Here is a 23,935-nt window from a genome sequence, read left to right on the forward strand (position 1 = left end):
AAAAACACCGCATTTCAATGCTGTCAATTTCTGCCGTTTTTCGCTCGCTAAATCATATGCCACCATGACAACAACAACAGAAAAACACCTTCAATCAACACAAAATCATGCAAAACCCTATTCCTCTTACCGTGGTGGTTTCACAATTATATCCAGTACTCGTGTCCGTGGCTAGAGAGCTCAGAGGGAAACCTAAGGATGGTCATAAACCGTAGCCGACTCCACGGTTTGTTAAATCTTGTCCAGCCACTCATCGAAAATCACCGAGTTATGTTAATGTGAACATAACTGCTGCTGTCAGTGAATCTCCCCGCTCCTCTAGTCCCCACTCCCCTTCCCCGCTGTCTGGGCTCGTCTCCATAGCTGCCGCTACCGGGGAGAGAGAGCCGCCTGGCGCACAGCTTTATTACGGCATGGGAAAGGATCCTCAACTAGATTCAGCCGAGGGAAAGGATCCTCAACTAGATTCAGCCGAGGAAAAGGATCCTCAACTAGATTCAGCCGAGGGAAAGGATCCTCATCTAGATTCAGCCGAGGGAAAGGATCCTCATCTAGATTCAGCCGAGGGAAAGGATCCTCAACTAGATCAGCCAGGGGATCCAATTCAGCCGAGGGAAAGGATCCTCAACTAGATTCAGCCGAGGGAAAGGATCCTCAACTAGATTCAGCCGAGGAAAAGGATCCTCAACTAGATTCAGCCGAGGGAAAGGATCCTCATCTAGATTCAGCCGAGGGAAAGGATCCTCATCTAGATTCAGCCGAGGGAAAGGATCCTCAACTAGATTCAGCCGAGGGAAAGGATCCTCAACTAGATTCAGCCGAGGGAAGATGTTTTCTTGAGCGGAAGGTCAGGGAGACCGGAACATAATTACAAATCATTTGTAGACTGCAAAATTGATCGCAAGAAGCACAAACATATATAATATTTGACTAAAACATAATCATTTCAAACGATTCTTACATGTTGTAGGCTATATGACATATATATTACAGTTTCCCCAATCGTTAACACAAGTTTGGTGAAACTACATCTCGTGTTCTCAAAACTCTAAACACAAAAAACACAAAAAACAGTTAGCCAATTTCACCAAAACCCCACAGACATCTTGCAAAATCATGTACTTCCTGCTCAAAATGAAACTCTGCTTACAAATGAGACACACATCAAATGAATCTAACTTAGAGACAACCGTGATCACACTAACGTGACATTCAAAACACTACAGGTTTTTTTTTTTTTACAATCGTTAACATCCTTTTGTCCAATCTGGAGTCACATTTTCAAAAGTCTAAACACAATTAACACAACATCGGTCTTGTTGTGGACCATACCATTAACACAACATCTGTCTTGTTGTGGACCATACCATTAACACAACATCGGTCTTGTTGTGGACCATACCATTAACACAACATCCGTCTTGTTGTGGACCATACCATTATCACAACATCCGTCTTGTTGTGGACCATACCATTATCACAACATCGGTCTTGTTGTGGACCATACCATTAACACAACATCGGTCTTGTTGTGGACCATACCATTAACACAACATCTGTCTTGTTGTGGACCATACCATTAACACAACATCCATCTTGTTGTGGACCATACCATTAACACAACATCCGTCTTGTTGTGGACCATACCATTATCACAACATCCATCTTGTTGTGGACCATACCATTATCACAACATCTGTCTTGTTGTGGACCATACCATTATCACAACATCCGTCTTGTTGTGGACCATACCATTATCACAACATCCGTCTTGTTGTGGACCATACCATTAACACAATTCATGTTGTTTTCACAGAATATGCAGTCAATTAACACGTTTCTAAAATGCTTAAATTGTCTTTACATACAAGCTTACCCAATATCAAAATGATTGATCTTTCTTGTCTTATTTACAAATGCTTGTGCACAGCATGCCAGTGATGAAGACCTAACATTCAAAACCTTCAATATAGTATAAAGCCTCGACTTCTGCAACAACAGCAGCTCAAAAGCTACATTGAAACAGCTGATAAGCGTTTTTGAATGAACAGATCATTGAAACATTGACAAATAGCTGATTTCCTGTAAATTGTGTACAATAGACCAACCACAGCTGATTCCAATCTCAATCTGAGACATGGCGTTGAAGTTCTTTCAGTTACATGAAGACAGTAAAAAGAGGACTCTTTTGATTGATTTTGTTCAATGTGGATACAGAACAACACAGAGGAGCAGAGAGAGAAAAAATAACATCTAGACCAGGAAGAGGAGTAGTTGGATCGGGGAGAGGAGTAGTTGGATCAGGGAGAGGAGTAGTTGGACCAGGGAGAGGAGTAGTTGTCCAAGGAGAGGTGTAGTTGGATCAGGGAGAGGAGTAGTTGGACCAGGGAGAGGAGTAGTTGGACCAGGGAGAGGAGCAGTTGGATCAGGGAGAGGAGTAGTTGGACCAGGGAGAGGAGTAGTTGGATCAGGGAGAGGAGTAGTTGGACCAGGGAGAGGAGTAGTTGGATAAGGGAGAGGAGTAGTTGGATCAGGGAGAGGAGTAGTTGTCGAAGGAGAGGAGTAGTTGGATCAGGGAGAGGAGTAGTTGGACCAGGGAGAGGAGTAGTCGGATCAGGGAGAGGTGTAGTTGGATCAGGGAGAGGAGTAGTTGGACCAGGGAGAGGAGTAGTTGGACCAGGGAGAGGAGTAGTTGGACCAGGGAGAGGAGTAGTTGGATCAGGGAGAGGAGTAGTTGGACCAGGGAGAGGAGTAGTTGGATAAGGGAGAGGAGTAGTTGGATCAGGGAGAGGAGTAGTTGTCCAAGGAGAGGAGTAGTTGGATCAGGGAGAGGAGTAGTTGGACCAGGGAGAGGAGTAGTTGGATCAGGGAGAGGAGTAGTTGGACCAGGGAGAGGAGTAGTTGGATCAGGGAGAGGAGTAGTTGGACCAGGGAGAGGAGTAGTTGGACCAGGGAGAGGAGTAGTTGGACCAGGGAGAGGAGTAGTTGGACCAGGGAGAGGAGTAGTTGGACCAGGGAGAGGAGTAGTTGGATAAGGGAGAGGAGTAGTTGGATCAGGGAGAGGAGTAGTTGTCCAAGGAGAGGAGTAGTTGGATCAGGGAGAGGAGTAGTTGGACCAGGGAGAGGAGTAGTTGGATCAGGGAGAGGAGTAGTTGGACCAGGGAGAGGAGTAGTTGGACCAGGGAGAGGAGTAGTTGGATCAGGGAGAGGAGTACTTGGACCAGGGAGAGGAGTAGTTGGATCAGGGAGAGGAGTAGTTGGATCAGGGAGAGGAGTAGTTGGATCAGGGTTGAGGAGAATGATGAAATAAGAGCCACCATCATAGATCATGTGATAAACCATGGTCTATCACTGAGAGAGGCTGGTGAAACAGTCCAGTCTAATACCATGGTCTATCACTGAGAGAGACTAGTGAAACAGTCCAGTCTAATACCATGGTCTATCACTGAGAGAGGCTGGTGAAACTGTCCAGTCTAATACCATGGTCTATCACTGAGAGAGACTGGTGAAACAGTCCAGTCTAATACCATGGTCTATCACTGAGAGAGGCTGGTGAAAGAGTCCAGCCTAATACCATGGTCTATCACTGAGAGAGGCTGGTGAAAGAGTCCAGTCTAATACCATGGTCTATCACTGAGAGAGACTGGTGAAAGAGTCCAGCCTAATACCATGGTCTATCACTGAGAGAGACTGGTGAAAGAGTCCAGTCTAATACCATGGTCTATCACTGAGAGAGACTGGTGAAACAGTCCAGTCTAATACCATGGTCTATCACTGAGAGAGACTGGTGAAAGAGTCCAGTCTAATACCATGGTCTATCACTGAGAGAGACTGGTGAAAGAGTCCAGTCTAATACCATGGTTTATCACTGAGAGAGACTGGTGAAACAGTCCAGTCTAATACCATGGTCTATCACTGAGAGAGACTGGTGAAAGAGTCCAGTCTAATACCATGGTCTATCACTGAGAGAGACTGGTGAAAGAGTCAAGCCTAATCTCAAACGGTCAACCGTGGCTTCCATTATCCGTAATTTTCAACAAACCAACAGGTAAGTAATGCATTTCACAAGGGCTTCTTCCATCATTACTGCTGCTACGTCCCACAGTAACTGTAGGCCACCAGTCCCAATGCAAATACGTATGTAGTATTTTTGTTCCGTCTTCCTCCCTCTGGGGGGAAGAGGAAATCTCCTCAGTGAAGACCCAGAGCCATTTTAGGATTGGTCATTGCTGACAATGCAATAAAACAGAGAGAAATGTTTTCTGCCTGGAGGTGGAAAGCGTAGGATCATCGACCACATGACCAAATGTCCCTCTTGGATGCAGTGGATGCCGGCTGCAGAGACATCTCAGCTGAAGACTGCCAGGGGTGGATAAGACATGCCAAGTGTTTCTACCCAAGGTGCATAGAGAGAGACGACATAAGATGTGATGTGGATGAGAACTTGTGGCCAAATGCTGAAGATCGTATAGATTAGAAAAGGACTGTGCAATTTGTTTTTGTTTTCCTTTCTGTGCCTTTTTTACTGTAAATTGTGTTTTATTTTTACACATTTGGAACCAAAGGCCATGTATGTTGGATGTGTTGTTGATCACTGGCATCAACTTCCTGTTGCTAATAAAGCTTTTACTGCAGCAATTCTGTCACTTACTATTTGTTTCTACTGTACATTCTATATAGTAAAGACGACTCATTCACTTTTAGATAGTATGTCGCCAGAAATGCACACAGTCGACACTCAACCAGAAAATGTAGAGTGGTTTACAGTAAAATGTAGAGTAGTTGACAGTAAAATGTAGAGTAGTTTACAGTAAAATGTAGAGTAGTTGACAGTAAAATGTAGAATAGTTGACAGTAAAATGTAGAGTAGTTGACAGTAAAATGTAGAGTAGTTTACAGTAATATGTAGAATAGTTGACAGTAAAATGTAGAGTAGTTTACAGTAAAATGTAGAGTGGTTTACAGTAAAATGTAGAGTAGTTTAAAGTAAAATGTAGAGTGGTTTACAGTAAAATGTAGAGTAGTTGACAGTAAAATGTAGAGTAGTTGAGAGTAAAATGTAGAGTAGTTGACAGTAAAATGTAGAGTAGTTTACAGTAAAATGTAGAGTGGTTTACAGTAAAAGGAAACTGAATTATAAAAACAGTGGATGTCATATTGTCTATTGTCTGCAGGTGAAACATGAAAAGTAATGCAGTTTTTTGTACCGCCATCAACTGTTAGTATTTTGAAAGTCGTTGGAGCTGCGATTGACTATATGTTCCTCTTGGATAGAAAACACGTGCTGGTGTTTTGACAGAATGATTAGATATTGAGTCGGGTTTGCCGTGTTTTGATAGAGTTAGTGTATGTAGAGATTAGAATTTTGAAATGTAGAGTTGGTATTTAATGAACAAAATGTGTTTTTTTGAGTAGAAAATGAACTATTTGGCTAATTGTGTGACGTAGGTGTGTTAAGAGGTTAGTTAAACTATCTCAAGAATTGGTAAATGCTTGTTAGCTATTGTTAAAAACTGTAATATGAGAATCTATTTCAGCGTAAAGACTAAGATTTTCATGTTATACTGTATATTGTTTGTGTTTACTCAAACAGGAAAGGAACACGTATTAGAAAAACATGTGTTTTATATTTCAACATGACTCTGTAACGGTTGTCGTCGAGAATGGAGGACCAAAACGCAGCAGGAATGTGGATGCTCATCTTGTATTTATTTTAAAATAAAGAGAACACCAAAATAACAAAACAGTCTTGTCATGCTCACACAGGCGAAACAATCTCCCACAACACCAAACCAAACCAAACAATTACCCATATATAGGACTCTCAATCAGAGGCAACGAGAAAGCGCCTGCCTCCAATTGAGAGTCCAACCCCCCATCAACCTAAACATAGAAATACAACAAACCAGAAAGAACATAGAAATACAAAACATAGAACATAGACCAAACCCCGGAAATAATAAATCAAACACCCTACTACATAAATCACCACCCCGAACCACATAAACAAAATATCCTCTGCCACGTCCTGACCAAACTACAATAACAAATAACCCTTTTACTGGTCAGGACGTGACAGACTCAATACACGTCAAACAGCATAATGTAAGCACACAGTAAAAATGCTAAAATACAGTAAATATATTTTGCATATGCGAAGGAAGAAAAATAGGCCTATACTGTACTGTATATTACATCAATTGTACGGAATAGATAAAGAAACTGTCGAAATACAGTAAAATCAAAACTCAAGAAACAAATACTCCATTCGAAAACAAAAATGAGTCATGTGTGTTGTTTTGGTCCGGAGAACAGATGTTCATCAACATCACAGGCGATATTCTCCTTGGCCAGACAGCTGGGGAAATATCTTCTGGCATGACGCATCCACCCCTGACAGGACTCTGCTGGAATGTCACCACAGGCCATTGCTGTGGTTGTATGGTCCACGGGTAACATGGCGGTGGAGGACCCCATTGTGCCTCATAGCTGGGTATATGGTGGCATGGTGGTGGAGGACCCCATTGTGGCTCATAGCTGGGCATATGGTGACATGGTGGTGGAGGACCCCATTGTGGCTCATAGCTGGGCATATGGTGGCATGGTGGTGGAGGACCTCCATTGTGGCTCATAGCTGGGCATATGGTGGCATGGTGGTGGAGGACCTCCATTGTGGCTCATAGATGGGTATATGGTGACATGGTGGAGGAGAACCCCATTGTGGCTCATAGCTGGGCATATGGTGACATGGCGGTGGAGGACCTCCATTGTGGCTCATAGCTGGGCATATGGTGACATGGTGGTGGAGGACCCCATTGTGGCTCATAGCTGGGCATATGCTGACATGGTGGTGGAGGACCCCATTGTGGCTCATAGCTGGGCATAGGGTGGCATGGTGGTGGAGGACCTCCATTGTGGCTCATAGCTGGGCATATGGTGACATGGTGGTGGAGGATCTCCATTGTGGCTCATAGCTGGGTATATAGTGACATGGTGGTGGAGGACCTCCATTGTGGCTCATAGCTGGGTATATGGTGACATGGTGGTGGAGGATCTCCATTGTGGCTCATAGCTGGGCATATGGTGGCATGGTGGTGGAGGACCTCCATTGTGGCTCATAGCTGGGTCTATAGTGACATGGTGGTGGAGGACCTCCATTGTGGCTCATAGCTGGGTATATGGTGGCATGGTGGTGGAGGACCCCATTGTGGCTCATAGCTGGGCATATGGTGGCATGGCGGTGGAGGACCTCCATTGTGGCTCATAGCTGGGCATATGGTGGCATGGCGGTGGAGGACCTCCATTGTGGCTCATAGCTGGGTATATGGTGGCATGGTGGTGGAGTACCCCATTGTGGCTCATAGCTGGGCATATGGTGGCATGGTGGTGGAGGACCTCCATTGTGGCTCATAGCTGGGTATATGGTGACATGGTGGTGGAGGACCCCATTGTGGCTCATAGCTGGGTATATGGTGGCATGGTGGTGGAGGACCTCCATTGTGGCTCATAGCTGGGCATATGGTGGCATGGTGGTGGAGGACCTCCATTGTGGCTCATAGCTGGGTATATGGTGGCATGGTGTTGGAGGACCTCCATTGTGGCTCATAGCTGGCCATATGGTGGCATGGTGGTGGAGGACCTCCATTGTGGCTCATAGCTGGGCATATGGTGGCATGGTGGCGGAGGACCTCCATTTTGGCTCACAGCTGGGTATATGGTGACATGGTGGTGGAGGACCTCCATTGTGGCTCATAGCTGGGTATATGGTGGCATGGCGGTGGAGGACCCCAATGTGGCTCATAGCTGGGTATATTGTGGCATGGTGGCGGAGGACCTCCATTGTGGCTCATAGCTGGGCATATGGTGACATTCCCCCAGCCCTGACCAGGTACCTCAATGATGACGCCTTGACCAATGATGTTCCTTCCTCTCCATCTCGTCTTTGCTACGTTGAATCAAGCCTCATCTATGAATATGAGTTCCTGGGGGATGGGACTTGCATCCAACTCCAGGATTCTCTGAAATGACAGTAAATCCTGTAACTACTGTATAGTAAAGTTCACTGGCAACATCAACGAGTCTCTAATGTTTTGAGAGTGTAATACTAGTACATTACTTGTACATATCCCTGAGCTGACAAGGTACAAATCTGTCGTTCTGCCCCTGAACAAGGCAGTTAACCTACTGTTCCCCGGTAGGTCGTCATTGTAAATAAGAATTTGTTCTTAACTGACTTGCCTAGTTAAATAAAGGTTAAATAAAAAATACAAATGTTCGTACCGTTTATCCTTCACACTTTGGGAATTCCTTTCAAACAGGACTCTGTAGATGTGCTTCATCCAGAGATGGTTTGTTAAGGATGGTTGATAAACTCTGATGTTATGGAAGATGACAGTGTTTTAAATCATCTGTTGTTGGATTTCACAACGTCGGCCTCCCTGTTCGTCTGTTAGACGCGATCAACCACCACGTGGCGGTCGTCTTTCAGTTCTACCAAAAACAAAATAGCACAAAGCACAATAAACACTACAGTAATACAGGATAAACACGTTACAAAGTAGTATAGCTCCCAATTTCATACATACAGTAATACATGAAACATTTACTTTGTTTCCCCTTCCAGTATGTATTGGAATCTACAGTCTTTACTGTGCTTTATGTTGTACTACTGTCAGGTAGTAAAAGTACTAGAGGTCTAATGTCTGCAGAACAAACCTCTTCTCATTGTGGAACGTCTGGATGATGGATGCTAGGGTGAAGTGGCTCAGATTGGGCTGCACTCTCTGCCCAGCCTCTCTCAAGGTCAAACCATGGTTGATCACATGGTCTGCCCAGCCTCTCTCAAGGTCAAACCATGGTTGATCACATGGTCTGCCCAGCCTCTCTCAAGGTCAAACCATGGTTGACCACATGGTCTGTCCAGCCTCTCTCAAGGTCAAACCATGGTTGATCACATGGTCCACCACAGTCGCCCGAATTTCATCAGAGATTACTTTCCTTGTTCTTGGTCTTCCTCCTTCCTCCTTCATCCTTCCTCCTTCCTTTGCACATGTGAAAAGTGAAAGTGATGAATTGGTAATTGAGCCTAGCTTGTTGAACAGTGTTTCTTTTCATTTCAACACAAGATATTTTAGTTGTGAAGGTCGTGCCAAAGCAAGAGAATTGTGTGTTGAGTTTTGCCAAATGTTTGTTATAGAATTGCAATCTGAGTGTAGAGCAAAACCATGTGCCAGTAGTACTGTAGATCTGGTGTCTGGTTCATCACACCAGCCAGTACCGCTTTCTGTGGTGCCTGGAAACATAACAATACAGACAAACTAGCAATGCACGTTGATAATGATAGCTATAAAATAACATTAGAATTCAATTCAAATAACATTAGAATTCAATTCAAATGAAATTAGAATTCAATTCATATAACATTAGAATTCAATTCATATAACATTAGAATTCAATTCATATAACATTAGAATTCAATTCAAATAACATTAGAATTAAATTCATATAACACTAGAATTCAATTCAAATAACATTCGAATTCAATTCAAATAACATTAGAATTCAATTCAAATAACATTAGAATTCAATTCATATAACATTAGAATTCAATTCATATAACATCAGAATTCAATTCAAATAACATTTGAATTCAATTCATATAACATTAGAATTAAATTAAAATAACATTACAATGTTACATTATGCCTTTAGGTCTTTGTCTATCTGTTACGGTGTGTAGCCTGTCCATGACATGCTGATCACTCTCAACTACTGTAGTGGGAAGAGCAAATCATTAATCTGCTTTGTTTTATGGCATCATTTAGCTTCAGTTGTTTCCAGAGGAGGACTTTGGATCCATGCGGAAAACGTCATTTTGTTCGTTCAACACTACGTACATAGGGGAGGTACTGAAAAGAATTCGGACAGTAAAACATGTTTTTTTATCATATGATGGCCTTCATAGTGTCTCTGATGTTCTGATTGGCTGTGTCTGTTGCTGTATGTTGCTGTGTGTGTGTGTGTGTTGCTGTGTGTGTGTGTGTGTGTGTGTTACTAGTGACTACTCTGTATCTTGTACAGGTACATAATGCCAATATTGTCTAACGAAGCAGTAAGACCTGAGGGGGTGTGGTATATGGCCAATATATCACGGCTGAGGACTGTTCTTAAACACAACGCAACACGGAGTGCCTGTATACACCCGTTAGCCATGGTATATTGGCCATATACCACAAACCCCCGAGGTGCCTTATTGCTATTATAAATTGGTCACCAACGTAATTAGAACAGTAAAAAATAAATGTTTTATCATAGCCGTGGTATACGGTCTGATATACCACGGCTGTCAGCCAATCAGCATTCAGGGCTGGAACCACCTAGTTTGTAATAACAATTAGAGACTGATATTGACTCTCCTATCTGGTTAAAGACATGTATGATGCTTACTGAAGGTGTGCTGTAGCTTACCAACAATTATTTATGTGGAATAAACGCTAGATCCTTATTCCTTCATTTGGAACAAACTACGTCACATGCTGACCTCAGTCCTCAGGTATATTTATTCCCCCTTGGTATTAATCAGATGCCTCTCCCGTTTACGATGTTTGGGAATACACTATCAACTCTATGACAACCATCTCTCTCTCTCTCTTCCCCTGACTAAAGTTCACCCTCCTAATCAAGAGGTGTTTTATAACCTACAGGCTAGTCACGCCTGTTCTCTCAGTGGACTGTATGTCCTGTCCTCTCCTCAGACCGTCACGCCTGTCCTCTCCTCAGACCGTCACGCCTGTCCTGTCCTCAGACCGTCACGCCTGTCCTGTCCTCAGACCGTCACGCCTGTCCTGTCCTCAGACCGTCACACCTGTCCTCTCAGTGGACTGTAAGTCCTGTCCTGTCCTCAGACCGTCACACCTGTCCTCTCAGTGGACTGTAAGTCCTGTCCTGTCTTTGGGACACCAGAAGGGTAGATGGTTATAGCCTACTCTGCTATTGAAGCTGATTTGGAGAGTTACAGAACCAATAAGGGTTTGACGTCTTCATCGTCTTCCTCTTCATCTTCTTCTTCATCGGTGTGGCTGGAATACTGTGACAATGCCCTCCACCAAGAAGGCTCTGCATTTTTTTGGTAGCGCGCAGGCTACTGCGGTGTCCGTGGCGATTTTAGGTTATGGGATGTCGACAGAATGGGCCGTTTCCAAAATGAGTTGCTCTAAAACTGGAAACGATTTCACCAACGGCTCTGCCATTGTATTGTATGAGCTTTTCAATGGCTTTATCACCAGAGGATCTTGTCCAGTGTTTGGAGGTTATAAAACATTCCAAGGTATATTTACTCATGTTCTACTACTGTCCCTAAACGTGTGCAGAAAGGTGCTGTGTTAAAGATCTAGAACAATAATTTTGACGTCGTACTGTAATAATGCAACAATGTAAGAGGACTTGGTATATACCCTTAACCTGTGTACTCCTAACCCTAACCTGTATATTCCTAACCCTAACCTGTATACTCCTAACCCTAACCTGTATTTTCCTAACCCTAACCTGTATACTCCTAACCCTAACCTGTATACTCCTAACCCTAACCTGTATACTCCTAACCTGTATACTCCTAACCCTAACCTGTATACTCCTAACCCTAACCTATATACTCCTAACCTGTACACTCCTAACCCTAACCTGTATACTACTAACCCTAACTTGTATATTCCTAACCCTAACCTGTATACTCCTAACCCTAACCTGAATACTCCTAACCTGTATACTCCTAACCCTAACCTGTTTACTCCTAACCCTAACCTGTATACTCCTAACCCTAACCTGTATACCCCTAACCCTATCCTGTATACTTCTAACCCTAACCTGTATACTCCTAACCTGTATACGCCTAACCCTAACCTATATACTCCTAACCTGTATACTCCTAACCCTACCTATATACTCCTAACCCTAACCTATATACTCCTAACCCTAACCGGTATACTCCTAACCCTAACCTATATACTCCTAACCCTAACCTATATACTCCTAACCTGTATACTCCTAACCTATATACTCCTAACCCTAACCTATATACTCCTAACCCTAACCTGTATACTCCTAACCTGTATACTCCTAACCCTAACCTGTATACTCCTAACCCTAACCTGTATACTCCTAACCCTAACCTGTATACTCCTCCAGTATGTGTTGATGTCATTTCACAGGATTTGTTTTTGGATGGAAACTGTAGAGATCGGTAAGAAATGGCGCTTCTGTAGTCAAATATCTTCCTCATGCTTTTTTGGGGTTGGGGGGGGAGTGTGGGGGACCGCAAGTCGTTATTTTTGCGGTTTTACCCAAAGTCGACCCTTAAAGTAACTGTCCAGTTTTTCCAGATTTCTATGAAATATGACCTGTAATTAATTACGAGGTAAATAGTTTTCCTTCCAAAAATGTTTCGCTAAGTATGTTAAAAAGCATATTTTCTGTGTTGGAATGGTATGGGCGTACCCCAACAGCAGAACGGTGTGGGCGTACCCCAACAGCAGAACGGTGTGGGCGTACCCCAACAGCAGAACGATGGGGGCGTACCCCAACAGCAGAACGATGGGGGCGTACCCCAACAGCAGAACGGTGTGGGCGTCCCCACAGCAGATGGGGCGTACCCCAACAGCAGAACGGTGGGGGCGTACCCCAACAGCAGAATGGTGGGGCGTACCCCAACAGCAGAACAGTGGGGCGTACCCCAACAGCAGAACGGTGTGGGCATACCCCAACAGCAGAACGGTGGGGGCGTACCCCAACAGCAGAACGGTGGGGGCATACCCCAACAGCAGAACGGTGGGGGCGTACCCCAACAGCAGAACGGTGGGGGCATACCCCAACAGCAGAACGGTGGGGGCGTACCCCAACAGCAGAACGGTGGGGGCGTACCACAACAGCAGAACGGTGGGGGCGTACCCCAACAGCAGAACGGTGGGGGCATACCCCAACAGCAGAATGGTGGGGGCGTACCCCAACAGCAGAACGGTGGGGGCGTACCACAACAGCAGAACGGTGGGGGCGTACCCCAACAGCAGAACGGTATACCGGTCATAAAAAGTATTAATAACAGTAGACCTCTGATTGGCCAGCTCATCCTCCTCAGCAGGAAGATTTTTTAAACCGTCTGTTTGAGATACAAGCCTTCCACTTATACTGTGTTTTCAAAATACCCCTCCAATTACGGGGGAGGACCCCCCCGGACCCCCATTTACAAAAAGGGTTGTCACGTATACTCCCTCTCCGGCGCTCAAGGTCATCAGGCTGCTCACTATTACTCACACCTGTCACCATCGTTACGGACCTCATCAGACTCACCTGGACTCAATCACCTGCCTGATTACCTTCCCTAAATATTTCACTCCCTTTGGTTCCTTCTACCTGATTATCTTCCCTAAATATGTCACTCCCTTTGGTTCCTTCTACCTGATTATCTTCCCTAAATATGTCACTCCTTTTGGTTCCTTCTACCTGATTACCTTCCCTAAATATGTCACTCCCTTTTGTTCCTTCTACCTGATTACCTTCCCTAAATATGTCACTCCCTTTGGTTCCTTCTACCTGATTACCTTCCCTAAATATGTCACTCCCTTTTGTTCCTTCTACCTGATTACCTTCCCTAAATATGTCTGTCTCTTTGGTTCCTTCTACCTGATTACCTTCCCTAAATATGTCTGTCTCTTTGGTTCCTTCTACCTGATTACCTTCCCTAAATATGTCTGTCCCTTTGGTTCCTTCTACCTGATTACCTTCCCTATATATGTCAGTCTCTTTGGTTCCTTCTACCTGATTACCTTCCCTAAATATGTCACTCCCTTTGGTTCCTTCTACCTGATTACCTTCCCTAAATATGTCTGTCCCTTTGGTTCCTTCTACCTGATTACCTTCCCTAAATATGTCACTCCCTTTGGTTCCTTCTACCTGATTACCTTCCCTATATATGTCACTCCCTTTGGTTCCTTCTACCTGATTACCTTCCCTATATATGTCACTCCCTTTGGTTCCTTCTACCTGATTACCTTCCCTATATATGTCACTCCCTTTGGTTCCTTCTACCTGATTACCTTCCCTAAATATGTCACTCCCTTTGGTTCCTTCTACCTGATTACCTTCCCTATATATGTCACTCCCTTTGGTTCCTTCTACCTGATTACCTTCCCTAAATATTTCACTCCCTTTGGTTCCTTCTACCTGATTATCTTCCCTAAATATGTCACTCCCTTTGGTTCCTTCTACCTGATTATCTTCCCTATATATGTCACTCCCTTTGGTTCCTTCTACCTGATTACCTTCCCTAAATATGTCACTCCCTTTGGTTCCTTCTACCTGATTACCTTCCCTAAATATGTCACTCCCTTTGGTTCCTTCTACCTGATTACCTTCCCTAAATATGTCACTCCCTTTGGTTCCTTCTACCTGATTACCTTCCCTAAATATGTCTCTCTCTTTGGTTCCTTCTACCTGATTACCTTCCCTAAATATGTCTCTCCCTTTGGTTCCTTCTACCTGATTACCTTCCCTAAATATGTCTGTCTCTTTGGTTCCTTCTACCTGATTACCTTCCCTATATATGTCACTCCCTTTGGTTCCTTCTACCTGATTACCTTCCCTAAATATGTCACTCCCTTTGGTTCCTTCTACCTGATTACCTTCCCTAAATATGTCTGTCCCTTTGGTTCCTTCTACCTGATTACCTTCCCTAAATATGTCACTCCCTTTGGTTCCTTCTACCTGATTACCTTCCCTATATATGTCACTCCCTTTGGTTCCTTCTACCTGATCACCTTCCCTATATATGTCACTCCCTTTGGTTCCTTCTACCTGATTACCTTCCCTATATATGTCACTCCCTTTGGTTCCTTCTACCTGATTACCTTCCCTAAATATGTCACTCCCTTTGGTTCCTTCTACCTGATTACCTTCCCTATATATGTCACTCCCTTTGGTTCCTTCTACCTGATTACCTTCCCTAAATATGTCACTCCCTTTGGTTCCTTCTACCTGATTACCTTCCCTAAATATGTCACTCCCTTTGGTTCCTTCTACCTGATTACCTTCCCTAAATATGTCACTCCCTTTGGTTCCTTCTACCTGATTACCTTCCCTATATATGTCACTCCCTTTGGTTCCTTCTACCTGATTACCTTCCCTATATATGTCACTCCCTTTGGTTCCTTCTACCTGATTACCTTCCCTATATATGTCACTCCCTTTGGTTCCTTCTACCTGATTACCTTCCCTATATATGTCACTCCCTTTGGTTCCTTCTACCTGATTACCTTCCCTATATATGTCACTCCCTTTGGTTCCTTCTACCTGATTACCTTCCCTATATATGTCACTCCCTTTGGTTCCTTCTACCTGATTACCTTCCCTATATATGTCACTCCCTTTGGTTCCTTCTACCTGATTACCTTCCCTATATATGTCACTCCCTTTGGTTCCTTCTACCTGATTACCTTCCCTATATATGTCACTCCCTTTGGTTCCTTCTACCTGATTACCTTCCCTAAATATGTCACTCCCTTTGGTTCCTTCTACCTGATTACCTTCCCTATATATGTCACTCCCTTTGGTTCCTTCTACCTGATTACCTTCCCTATATATGTCAGTCTCTTTGGTTCCTTCTACCTGATTACCTTCACTAAATATGTCACTCCCTTTGGTTCCTTCTACCTGATTACCTTCCCTATATATGTCAGTCCCTTTGGTTCCTTCTACCTGATTACCTTCCCTAAATATGTCACTCCCTTTGGTTCCTTCTACCTGATTATCTTCCCTATATATGTCACTCCCTTTGGTTCCTTCTACCTGATTACCTTCCCTATATATGTCACTCCCTTTGGTTCCTTCTACCTGATTACCTTCCCTATATATGTCACTCCCTTTGGTTCCTTCTACCTGATTACCTTCCCTAAATATGTCACTCCCTTTGGTTCCTTCTACCTGATTACCTTCCCTATATATGTCACTCCCTTTGGTTCCTTCTACCTGATTACCTTCCCTATATATGTCACTCCCTTTGGTTCCTTCTACCTGATTACCTACCCTAAATATGTCACTCCCTTTGGTTCCTTCTACCTGATTACCTTCCCTAAATATGTCACTCCCTTTGGTTCCTTCTACCTGATTACCTTCCCTATATATGTCAGTCTCTTTGGTTCCTTCTACCTGATTACCTTCCCTAAATATGTCACTCCCTTTGGTTCCTTCTACCTGATTACCTTCCCTATATATGTCACTCCCTTTGGTTCCTTCTACCTGATTACCTTCCCTAAATATGTCACTCCCTTTGGTTCCTTCTACCTGATTACCTTCCCTAAATATGTCACTCCCTTTGGTTCCTTCTACCTGATTACCTTCCCTATATATGTCACTCCCTTTGGTTCCTTCTACCTGATTACCTTCCCTAAATATGTCACTCCCTTTGGTTCCTTCTACCTGATTACCTTCCCTAAATATGTCACTCCCTTTGGTTCCTTCTACCTGATTACCTTCCCTATATATGTCACTCCCTTTGGTTCCTTCTACCTGATTACCTTCCCTATATATGTCACTCCCTTTGGTTCCTTCTACCTGATTACCTTCCCTATATATGTCACTCCCTTTGGTTCCTTCTACCTGATTACCTTCCCTATATATGTCACTCCCTTTGGTTCCTTCTACCTGATTACCTTCCCTAAATATGTCACTCCCTTTGGTTCCTTCTACCTGATTACCTTCCCTATATATGTCACTCCCTTTGGTTCCTTCTACCTGATTACCTTCCCTATATATGTCACTCCCTTTGGTTCCTTCTACCTGATTACCTTCCCTAAATATGTCACTCCCTTTGGTTCCTTCTACCTGATTACCTTCCCTATATATGTCACTCCCTTTGGTTCCTTCTACCTGATTACCTTCCCTATATATGTCACTCCCTTTGGTTCCTTCTACCTGATTACCTTCCCTATATATGTCACTCCCTTTGGTTCCTTCTACCTGATTACCTTCCCTATATATGTCACTCCCTTTGGTTCCTTCTACCTGATTACCTTCCCTATATATGTCAGTCTCTTTGGTTCCTTCTACCTGATTACCTTCCCTAAATATGTCACTCCCTTTGGTTCCTTCTACCTGATTACCTTCCCTAAATATGTCACTCCCTTTGGTTCCTTCTACCTGATTACCTTCCCTATATATGTCACTCCCTTTGGTTCCTTCTACCTGATTACCTTCCCTATATATGTCACTCCCTTTGGTTCCTTCTACCTGATTACCTTCCCTATATATGTCACTCCCTTTGGTTCCTTCTACCTGATTACCTTCCCTAAATATGTCTGTCCCTTTGGTTCCTTCTACCTGATTACCTTCCCTATATATGTCAGTCTCTTTGGTTCCTTCTACCTGATTACCTTCCCTAAATATGTCACTCCCTTTGGTTCCTTCTACCTGATTACCTTCCCTAAATATGTCTGTCCCTTTGGTTCCTTCTACCTGATTACCTTCCCTAAATATGTCAGTCTCTTTGGTTCCTTCTACCTGATTACCTTCCCTATATATGTCACTCCCTTTGGTTCCTTCTACCTGATTACCTTCCCTATATATGTCAGTCTCTTTGGTTCTTTCCCCAGGCGTTGTTGTTTCTGTTTCATGTCTGTACGCTACTCGTGTTTCTTGTTTTGTTCCATGTTCATTTATTTATTTATTAAATTCTCTCCCCCAAACGTGCTTCCCGACTCCCAGCGTATACGTTACAAGGGTTCTTCAGCTGTGCCGATAGGGTAACCCTTTTTGGTTCCCGGTAGAACCCTTTTTGGTTCCATATAGAACTCTCTGTGGAAAGGGTTGTTCATAGAACCCAATAGGGTTCTAACTGGATGTCACGTTCATCGTAGGAAGGAGACCAAGACGCAGCGTGCGTATCGTTCCACATCTTTTATTTGAATGTGAAACTTAGCAAAACAAACAATAAACTATAAACAAAACACAAACATTGACGACAGAGGTGCAACATGCACTAACTCAAAATATTCTCCCATAAACACAGGAGGGAAAAACATCTGCTTAAATATGATCCCCAATTAGAGACAACGATGACCAGCTGCCTCTAATTGGGGATCATACAAAAATCCCAACATAGAAAAAAGAAACTAGAACCAAAACAACATAGAACATTTTAACTAGACAAAAAACCCCTGTCACACCCTGACCTACTCTACCATAGAAAAATACGAGCTCTCTATGGTCAGGACGTGACACTAGAACCAATAATGATTCTTCAAAGGGTTCTCCTATGAGGACAGCCGAAGAACCCTTTTAGGTTCTAGATAGAAAACTATTTAAAAACAAGATGTGCTAAAGATATCTATACCACAATTCCGCCCTTGGTGGAACTCCTCATAATACTAGTGTATATTCCTAACCTGACTGTTCTTGGTCTGCCTGTGTAGTGTTTGAGAAGTTGGCAGAGACAGGTGGAGCTCCTCAGATCCTCCATGGCATAGTGATCACCCTCCTGGCCCTGTGTCTGCTCTGCTCTGCTGGCAGCATCCTCATCACTCTGTACAACAGCGTCAGTAACCCCTACCAGACATACATGGGACCCATAGGGCTCTACACATGCAGCTCTGGCAGTGGTGAGATCAATATAGTTCACATCAATTCAATTCAATCAATCAAGCAAAAAAAGAGACCAGACCATCAGCGGCACACTATTAGATACCTGAAGGTTGTGTGTTCAAGCCCTATTTTGTCCCATATTGAAATACCTGAAGTTTTCCCCTTTTAGTCCCATACGAAATACCTGAAGGTTGTGTTTCAATCCCTATTTACCATATGAATACCTGAAGTTTTTCAACCCATATTCAGTCCCATATGAAATACAAAGGTTTGTTCAAGCACTATTTAGTCCCATATGAAATACCTGAAGGTTGTGGGTTCAATCCATATTCAGTCCCATATGAAATACCTGAAGGTTGTGTGTTCAAGCCCTATTTAGTCCCATATGAAATACCTGAAGGTTATGGGTTCAATCCATATTCAGTCCCATATGAAATACCTGAAGGTTGTGTTCAAGTCCTATTTATTCCCATATGAAATACCTGAAGGTTATGGGTTCAAGCCCTATTTAGTCCCATATGAAATACCTGAAGGTTATGGGTTCAAGCCCTATTTAGTCCCATATGAAATACCTGAAGGTTGTGTGTTCAAGCCCTATTTAGTCCCATATGAAATACCTGAAGGTTGTGTGTTCAAGCCCTATTTAGTCCCATATGAAATACCTGAAGGTTATGGGTTCAAGCCCTATTTAGTCCCATATGAAATACCTGAAGGTTGTGTGTTCAAGTCCTATTTAGTCGCATATGAATTACCTGAAGGTTGTGTGTTCAAGCCCTATTTAGTCCCATATGAAATACCTGAAGGTTGTGTGTTCAAGCCCTATTTAGTCCCATATGAAATACCTGAAGGTTATGGGTTCAAGCCCTATTTAGTCCCATATGAAATACCTGAAGGTTATGGGTTCAAGCCCTATTTAGTCCCATATGAAATACCTGAAGGTTATGGGATCAAGCCCTATTTAGTCCCATATGAAATACCTGAAGGTTATGGGTTCAAGCCCTATTTAGTCCCATATGAAATACCTGAAGGTTATGGGTTCAAGCCCTATTTAGTCCCATATGAAATACCTGAAGGTTGTGTGTTCAAGCCCTATGACCTCATTTTCACACTTTCTCTCCTCCTGACCTGCATCCCCCTCTCTCTGTGTACTGTATGAAAAAACATATTACACACTTATATGAAATGAATTAGTTCATTATATGATAAAAAAACAACTACATGGATTTCAGTAATGCGTTAAATAGATTGATAGACATGTTGGAACATGTTTTAACTCTTTGTGACTAAGTGAACAGACTAGTAGTAGTAGTATTAATAGTAGTAGAACTAGTAGTAGTAGTACTAATAGTAGTAGTATTTATAGTAGTAGTAGTACTAATATGATGGAACATGTTTTAACTCTTTGTGACTAAGTTAACAGACTAGTAGTAGTACTAGTAGTAGTGGTAGTAGTAGTAGTAGTACTAGTAGTATTAATATGATGGAACATGTTTTAACTCTTTGTGACTAAGTTAACAGACTAGTAGTAGTACTAGTAGTAGTAGTACTAGTACTCTTTTTAACCTCCCTTTTGTTCTTTGCTCCAGCGTGCATCTCCTTCCTGGTGCTCATCCTGTACGTAGTAAATGTCCAACTGACCGAAATGTCTGAACACCTGGTTCAGAACGACGTGGGAAGTGATGTAGTATACCTGAAGGACAAGACCTCAGAGTTCCAGGTGGGATACTACCTGATGATCCCCTACATGGTGCTGAGTCTGCTAGCCATTCTGCTGGTCTACCTGTATGAACACGCTGCCTACACACACAGACAGGAGCAGCAGAGGCCCACGGAGGACGCTCCTAAAGAGATTATGATGTACTAATATATGTACACATCAGGACACAGATTCATATGATCCTGACTACAACATCTCCCTAACAGACTGACACAGACTGTGTTGAGTTGTAAAACTCAGTGTCCTGAAATGGGCTTGTAGGATCCAGTGCTGATCCAAGCCCTTATAACATATCTCACAGGCTTACATAATTAACTCAGATCACCTTGTTTCATTATTAGTACATTATTACCACATTACTACTACATTATCACTTCATTATTACTACATTACACCACATTATCACTACATTACTACTACATTATAAGTACATTATTACTACACTATTACCACACCATTCCTGCATTATCAAAACATTATTACTACATTATTACTACACCATCGCGGCGTTATTTCTACATTATCACATCATTATCGTCACATTATTACTACATTACACCACGTTATTACGACATTATTACAACATCACACCACATTATCACAACATTATCGCAACATTACACCACGTTATTACTGCATTATTACTACACCGTTACACCACATTATCACAGCATTATTACAACATTACACCACATTATTACTGCATTATCACGGCATTATTACCACACTATTGTAACATTATCCCAACATTATTACTTCATTACACCACATTATTACGACATTATCACAACAATATTACTACATTATTACGACATTATCACATCATTGTCGCCAAATTATTACTACATTACACCACATTATCGTCACATTATCACCACATCACACCACATTATTGCTGCATTATCACCACATCATCACTACACCATTACTGCATTATTACTACATTATCGCATCATTATCACCATATTATTACTACATTACGACACATTATCACAACATTATTCCTACATTATCACAACATTATTCCTACATTATTCCTACATTATCACAACATTATTCCTACATTATTCCCTGTTGCTTTCTGTTTATATATTTATGAATAGCTGACATTACAATCCAATTTAACTCAAATGCTTAAAAATGTACACTGCCTGCTTAATAAAATACTATAAGGTTAATGGTGTGTTTAGCTAAAAGCAGAAGAATACAGCAAGTTGATTACACTGCTATATAGTTGTTTTGTTGAATACTAGAAAACAATACATTGGTTTCCTCCATAAATACATCATAATATATATTCTCTAAAATGTCAATTCTAATAATAAACAGTGTGGATATTTTGGATTTCTCGTGAAGGCTTAAAGTGGTAATCTGCTATTCTAACAAATAACAAGCCTCCCAACCCCCAACCTTGATTTGTTTAAACTGCTGAAGATGGGGCTACAGGAATGTCACCCTCTCAAACTCATGGACAGAGCTTTGTATACAAGGACTGGCCATCCATGATATAGCCACCAGCACACCACCCTGCAGGCCACTGCTGGCTTGCTTCTGAAGCTAAGCAGGGTTGGTCCTGGATGGGCGACCAGATGCTGCTGGAAGTGGTGTTGGAGGGCCAGTAGGAGGCACCCTTTCCTTTAGTCAATTATTTTTTTTCTTCCAATTCCCCAGGGCTGTTATTGGGGACATTGCCCTGTGTAGGGTGCTGTCTTTCGAATGGGATGTTAAACAGGTGTCCTGACTCTGTGGTCACTAAAGATCCCATGGCACTCACACTATCCTGGCCACCTAGTCGTCCCCAGCTTACAATTGGCTCATTCATCCCTGTAACTATTCCCCAGGTCGCTGCTGTAAATGAAAACGTGCACCCAGTCAACTTACCTGGTGGAATAATATCAAGTTTATAGTTTTAGAAATGTTTTAAGTCTATACAGCGTTAATTTACATTTACATTGTTTACAAACAAATTGGTGAAACAAGCTGATATTGTGAATGCTGATGGGATACGACAGTTGAACTAAGCTCATGAAGCATCTAAGAGTTATGTTCCTCAAGAATCACTGGGTATACACTGCAGTGTACAAAACATTAAGAACACCTGCTCATTCCAATCTCAATATTAGGAATGTGTTCTTAATGTTTTGTACACTCCAGTGTATCGTTCATTTTAGGAATATGAATTCTTAAAGACCTCGATGCTGTAAAATACACTTTGACCTACATTAATCTATAGATTGAGTTCCTGTATCTGAGACGTCATTGGCATAGTTATCTAAATACATTTTTATCAGGCACTGACGTAGGTTAGAATTAAATGGCTGCGTTTACACAGGCAGCCCAATTCTGATCTTTTGAACAATCACATCAGGTCTTTTCACATCAGATATTAGTGAATTAGTGAAAAATAAATCAGAATTGTGCTGTCTGTGTAAAATGCAGCCTGTATAGCCTAGGTTACAGGAATGATTTCAGTCTCTCTCAAAATGTCTATGTGAGGAAGATACTGTATTTAGAGAATGGACCAAAAACACACAAACAAAGGACAGAAACACAACACATATGCTAAGAATCAATAAAGCCCAAATAACAGCTATAAACATTTATCTTCACGCCAAGTGAACGACGGCCTTGTTGTTCTGTCACTTGGGGGCAGCAACAATACAGTCCCCAATCTGTTCCACAGTGAGAATCAGTCAGAACTATGCCTCTCTGCTGCCACCTGTCTGTGGGACTGAGTATTGTTCTACAGTGAATATCCGGAGTATAACTCTCTGCTGCCACCTGTCTGTGAGACTGAGTATTGTTCTACAGTGAAAATCAGAACTATGCCTCTCTGCTGCCACCTGTCTGTGGGACTGAGTATTGTTCCACACAACATTTATAATCATTATCTTCACTTCAGCAGGTTGGGAAGCCAATGGTTTGTCTACCTTACACGTTGTCTTGTACTTCCTGATTTAACTCTTAGATGTTTTGCTTGCAGTGTCTAGCTGAAATACAGCCATATGTTTTGGTGAATCTGACAACCTGTTTTTGCTTGGAGTGTCTAGCTGAAATACAGCCATATGTTTTGGTGAATCTGACAACCTGTTTTTGCTTGGAGTGTCTAGCTGAAATAGACCCATATGTTTTGGTGAATCTGACAACCTGTTTATGCTTGGAGTGTCTAGCTGAAATACAGCCATATGTTTTGGTGAATCTGACCACTTGTTGAGTGTCTGTGAGATCCATTACAATGTTTGTGGAGCTTTTAAGAGTGTGCTGGGGGTTTCTTCCTTTCTATGGGTACCTTGCATTTAAAAAATGTTGCATTGAATTTGGCACAAGTATTGTACACTTCCACTCCAGAAAACCTCTAGTCCAGTCAGGAAGGTCTGCAGGAAATGTGTCATAGTTGATGAACAACCAGTGACACGGGACCTTGTCACACATCACACCGCCATTTTCCCATGACTGGAAAAGCACACCTCTGATGACATGTCTTGATACAGAGACGACAGACAGCTCTTTAAAGTTCACTCTTGCGTTTCATCTTAACCGGATCCAGTTTCCCCGATCCAAGGATCAGTATGGCACGGACAGCCTTGTTGAATG

At 42.5% G+C, this 23,935-nt stretch overlaps 2 protein-coding genes and 1 long non-coding RNA gene across 4 annotated transcripts in view; 1 reads left to right on the plus strand and 2 right to left on the minus strand.

Annotated features, from left to right (window-relative positions):
* The window catches only part of LOC106592985 (receptor-type tyrosine-protein phosphatase epsilon), a 181,002-nt gene extending 180,492 nt beyond the window's left edge, over positions 1-510 (minus strand). Inside the window, exon 1 of one of the 2 annotated variants that reach the window (XM_045701143.1) lies at positions 131-510. The gene's annotated coding sequence lies outside the window, so the exon portion shown is untranslated. The remainder of the gene's footprint in view (positions 1-130) is intronic. The other variant, XM_045701141.1, reaches the window with a different exon arrangement.
* Positions 511-5,995: 5,485 nt separating this feature from the next.
* On the minus strand, positions 5,996-10,116 carry LOC123728718 (uncharacterized). Its single transcript, XR_006760428.1, has 3 exons — positions 8,716-10,116; positions 8,281-8,490; positions 5,996-8,018 (listed from the first exon to the last, which is right to left on the minus strand). It is a non-coding gene; the product is annotated as an uncharacterized lncRNA (long non-coding RNA).
* Positions 10,117-10,721: 605 nt separating this feature from the next.
* On the plus strand, positions 10,722-23,544 carry LOC106591219 (clarin-3-like). The gene is made up of 3 exons (XM_045701145.1): positions 10,722-11,326; positions 18,456-18,641; positions 20,211-23,544. Exons 1-3 carry the CDS (start codon positions 11,095-11,097, stop codon positions 20,486-20,488), a joined length of 696 nt encoding a protein of 231 aa, XP_045557101.1. The 5' UTR covers positions 10,722-11,094; the 3' UTR covers positions 20,489-23,544.
* The last annotated feature ends 391 nt before the right edge of the window (positions 23,545-23,935 follow it).

This window comes from Salmo salar, chromosome ssa18, assembly GCF_905237065.1.
Source record: "Salmo salar chromosome ssa18, Ssal_v3.1, whole genome shotgun sequence".
In the NCBI taxonomy this organism is placed as follows: domain Eukaryota; kingdom Metazoa; phylum Chordata; class Actinopteri; order Salmoniformes; family Salmonidae; genus Salmo; species Salmo salar.

Bases quoted from the DNA above. Each gene is read 5' to 3' on its own strand.
- LOC106591219 (XM_045701145.1), top strand. From the start codon at position 11,095: ATGCCCTCCACCAAGAAGGCTCTGCATTTTTTTGGTAGCGCGCAGGCT. The intron at 11,327-18,455 runs GTATATTTACTC...CTGCCTGTGTAG, and splicing joins AGGTTATAAAACATTCCAAG to TGTTTGAGAAGTTGGCAGAG. The intron at 18,642-20,210 runs GTGAGATCAATA...TCTTTGCTCCAG, and splicing joins CACATGCAGCTCTGGCAGTG to CGTGCATCTCCTTCCTGGTG.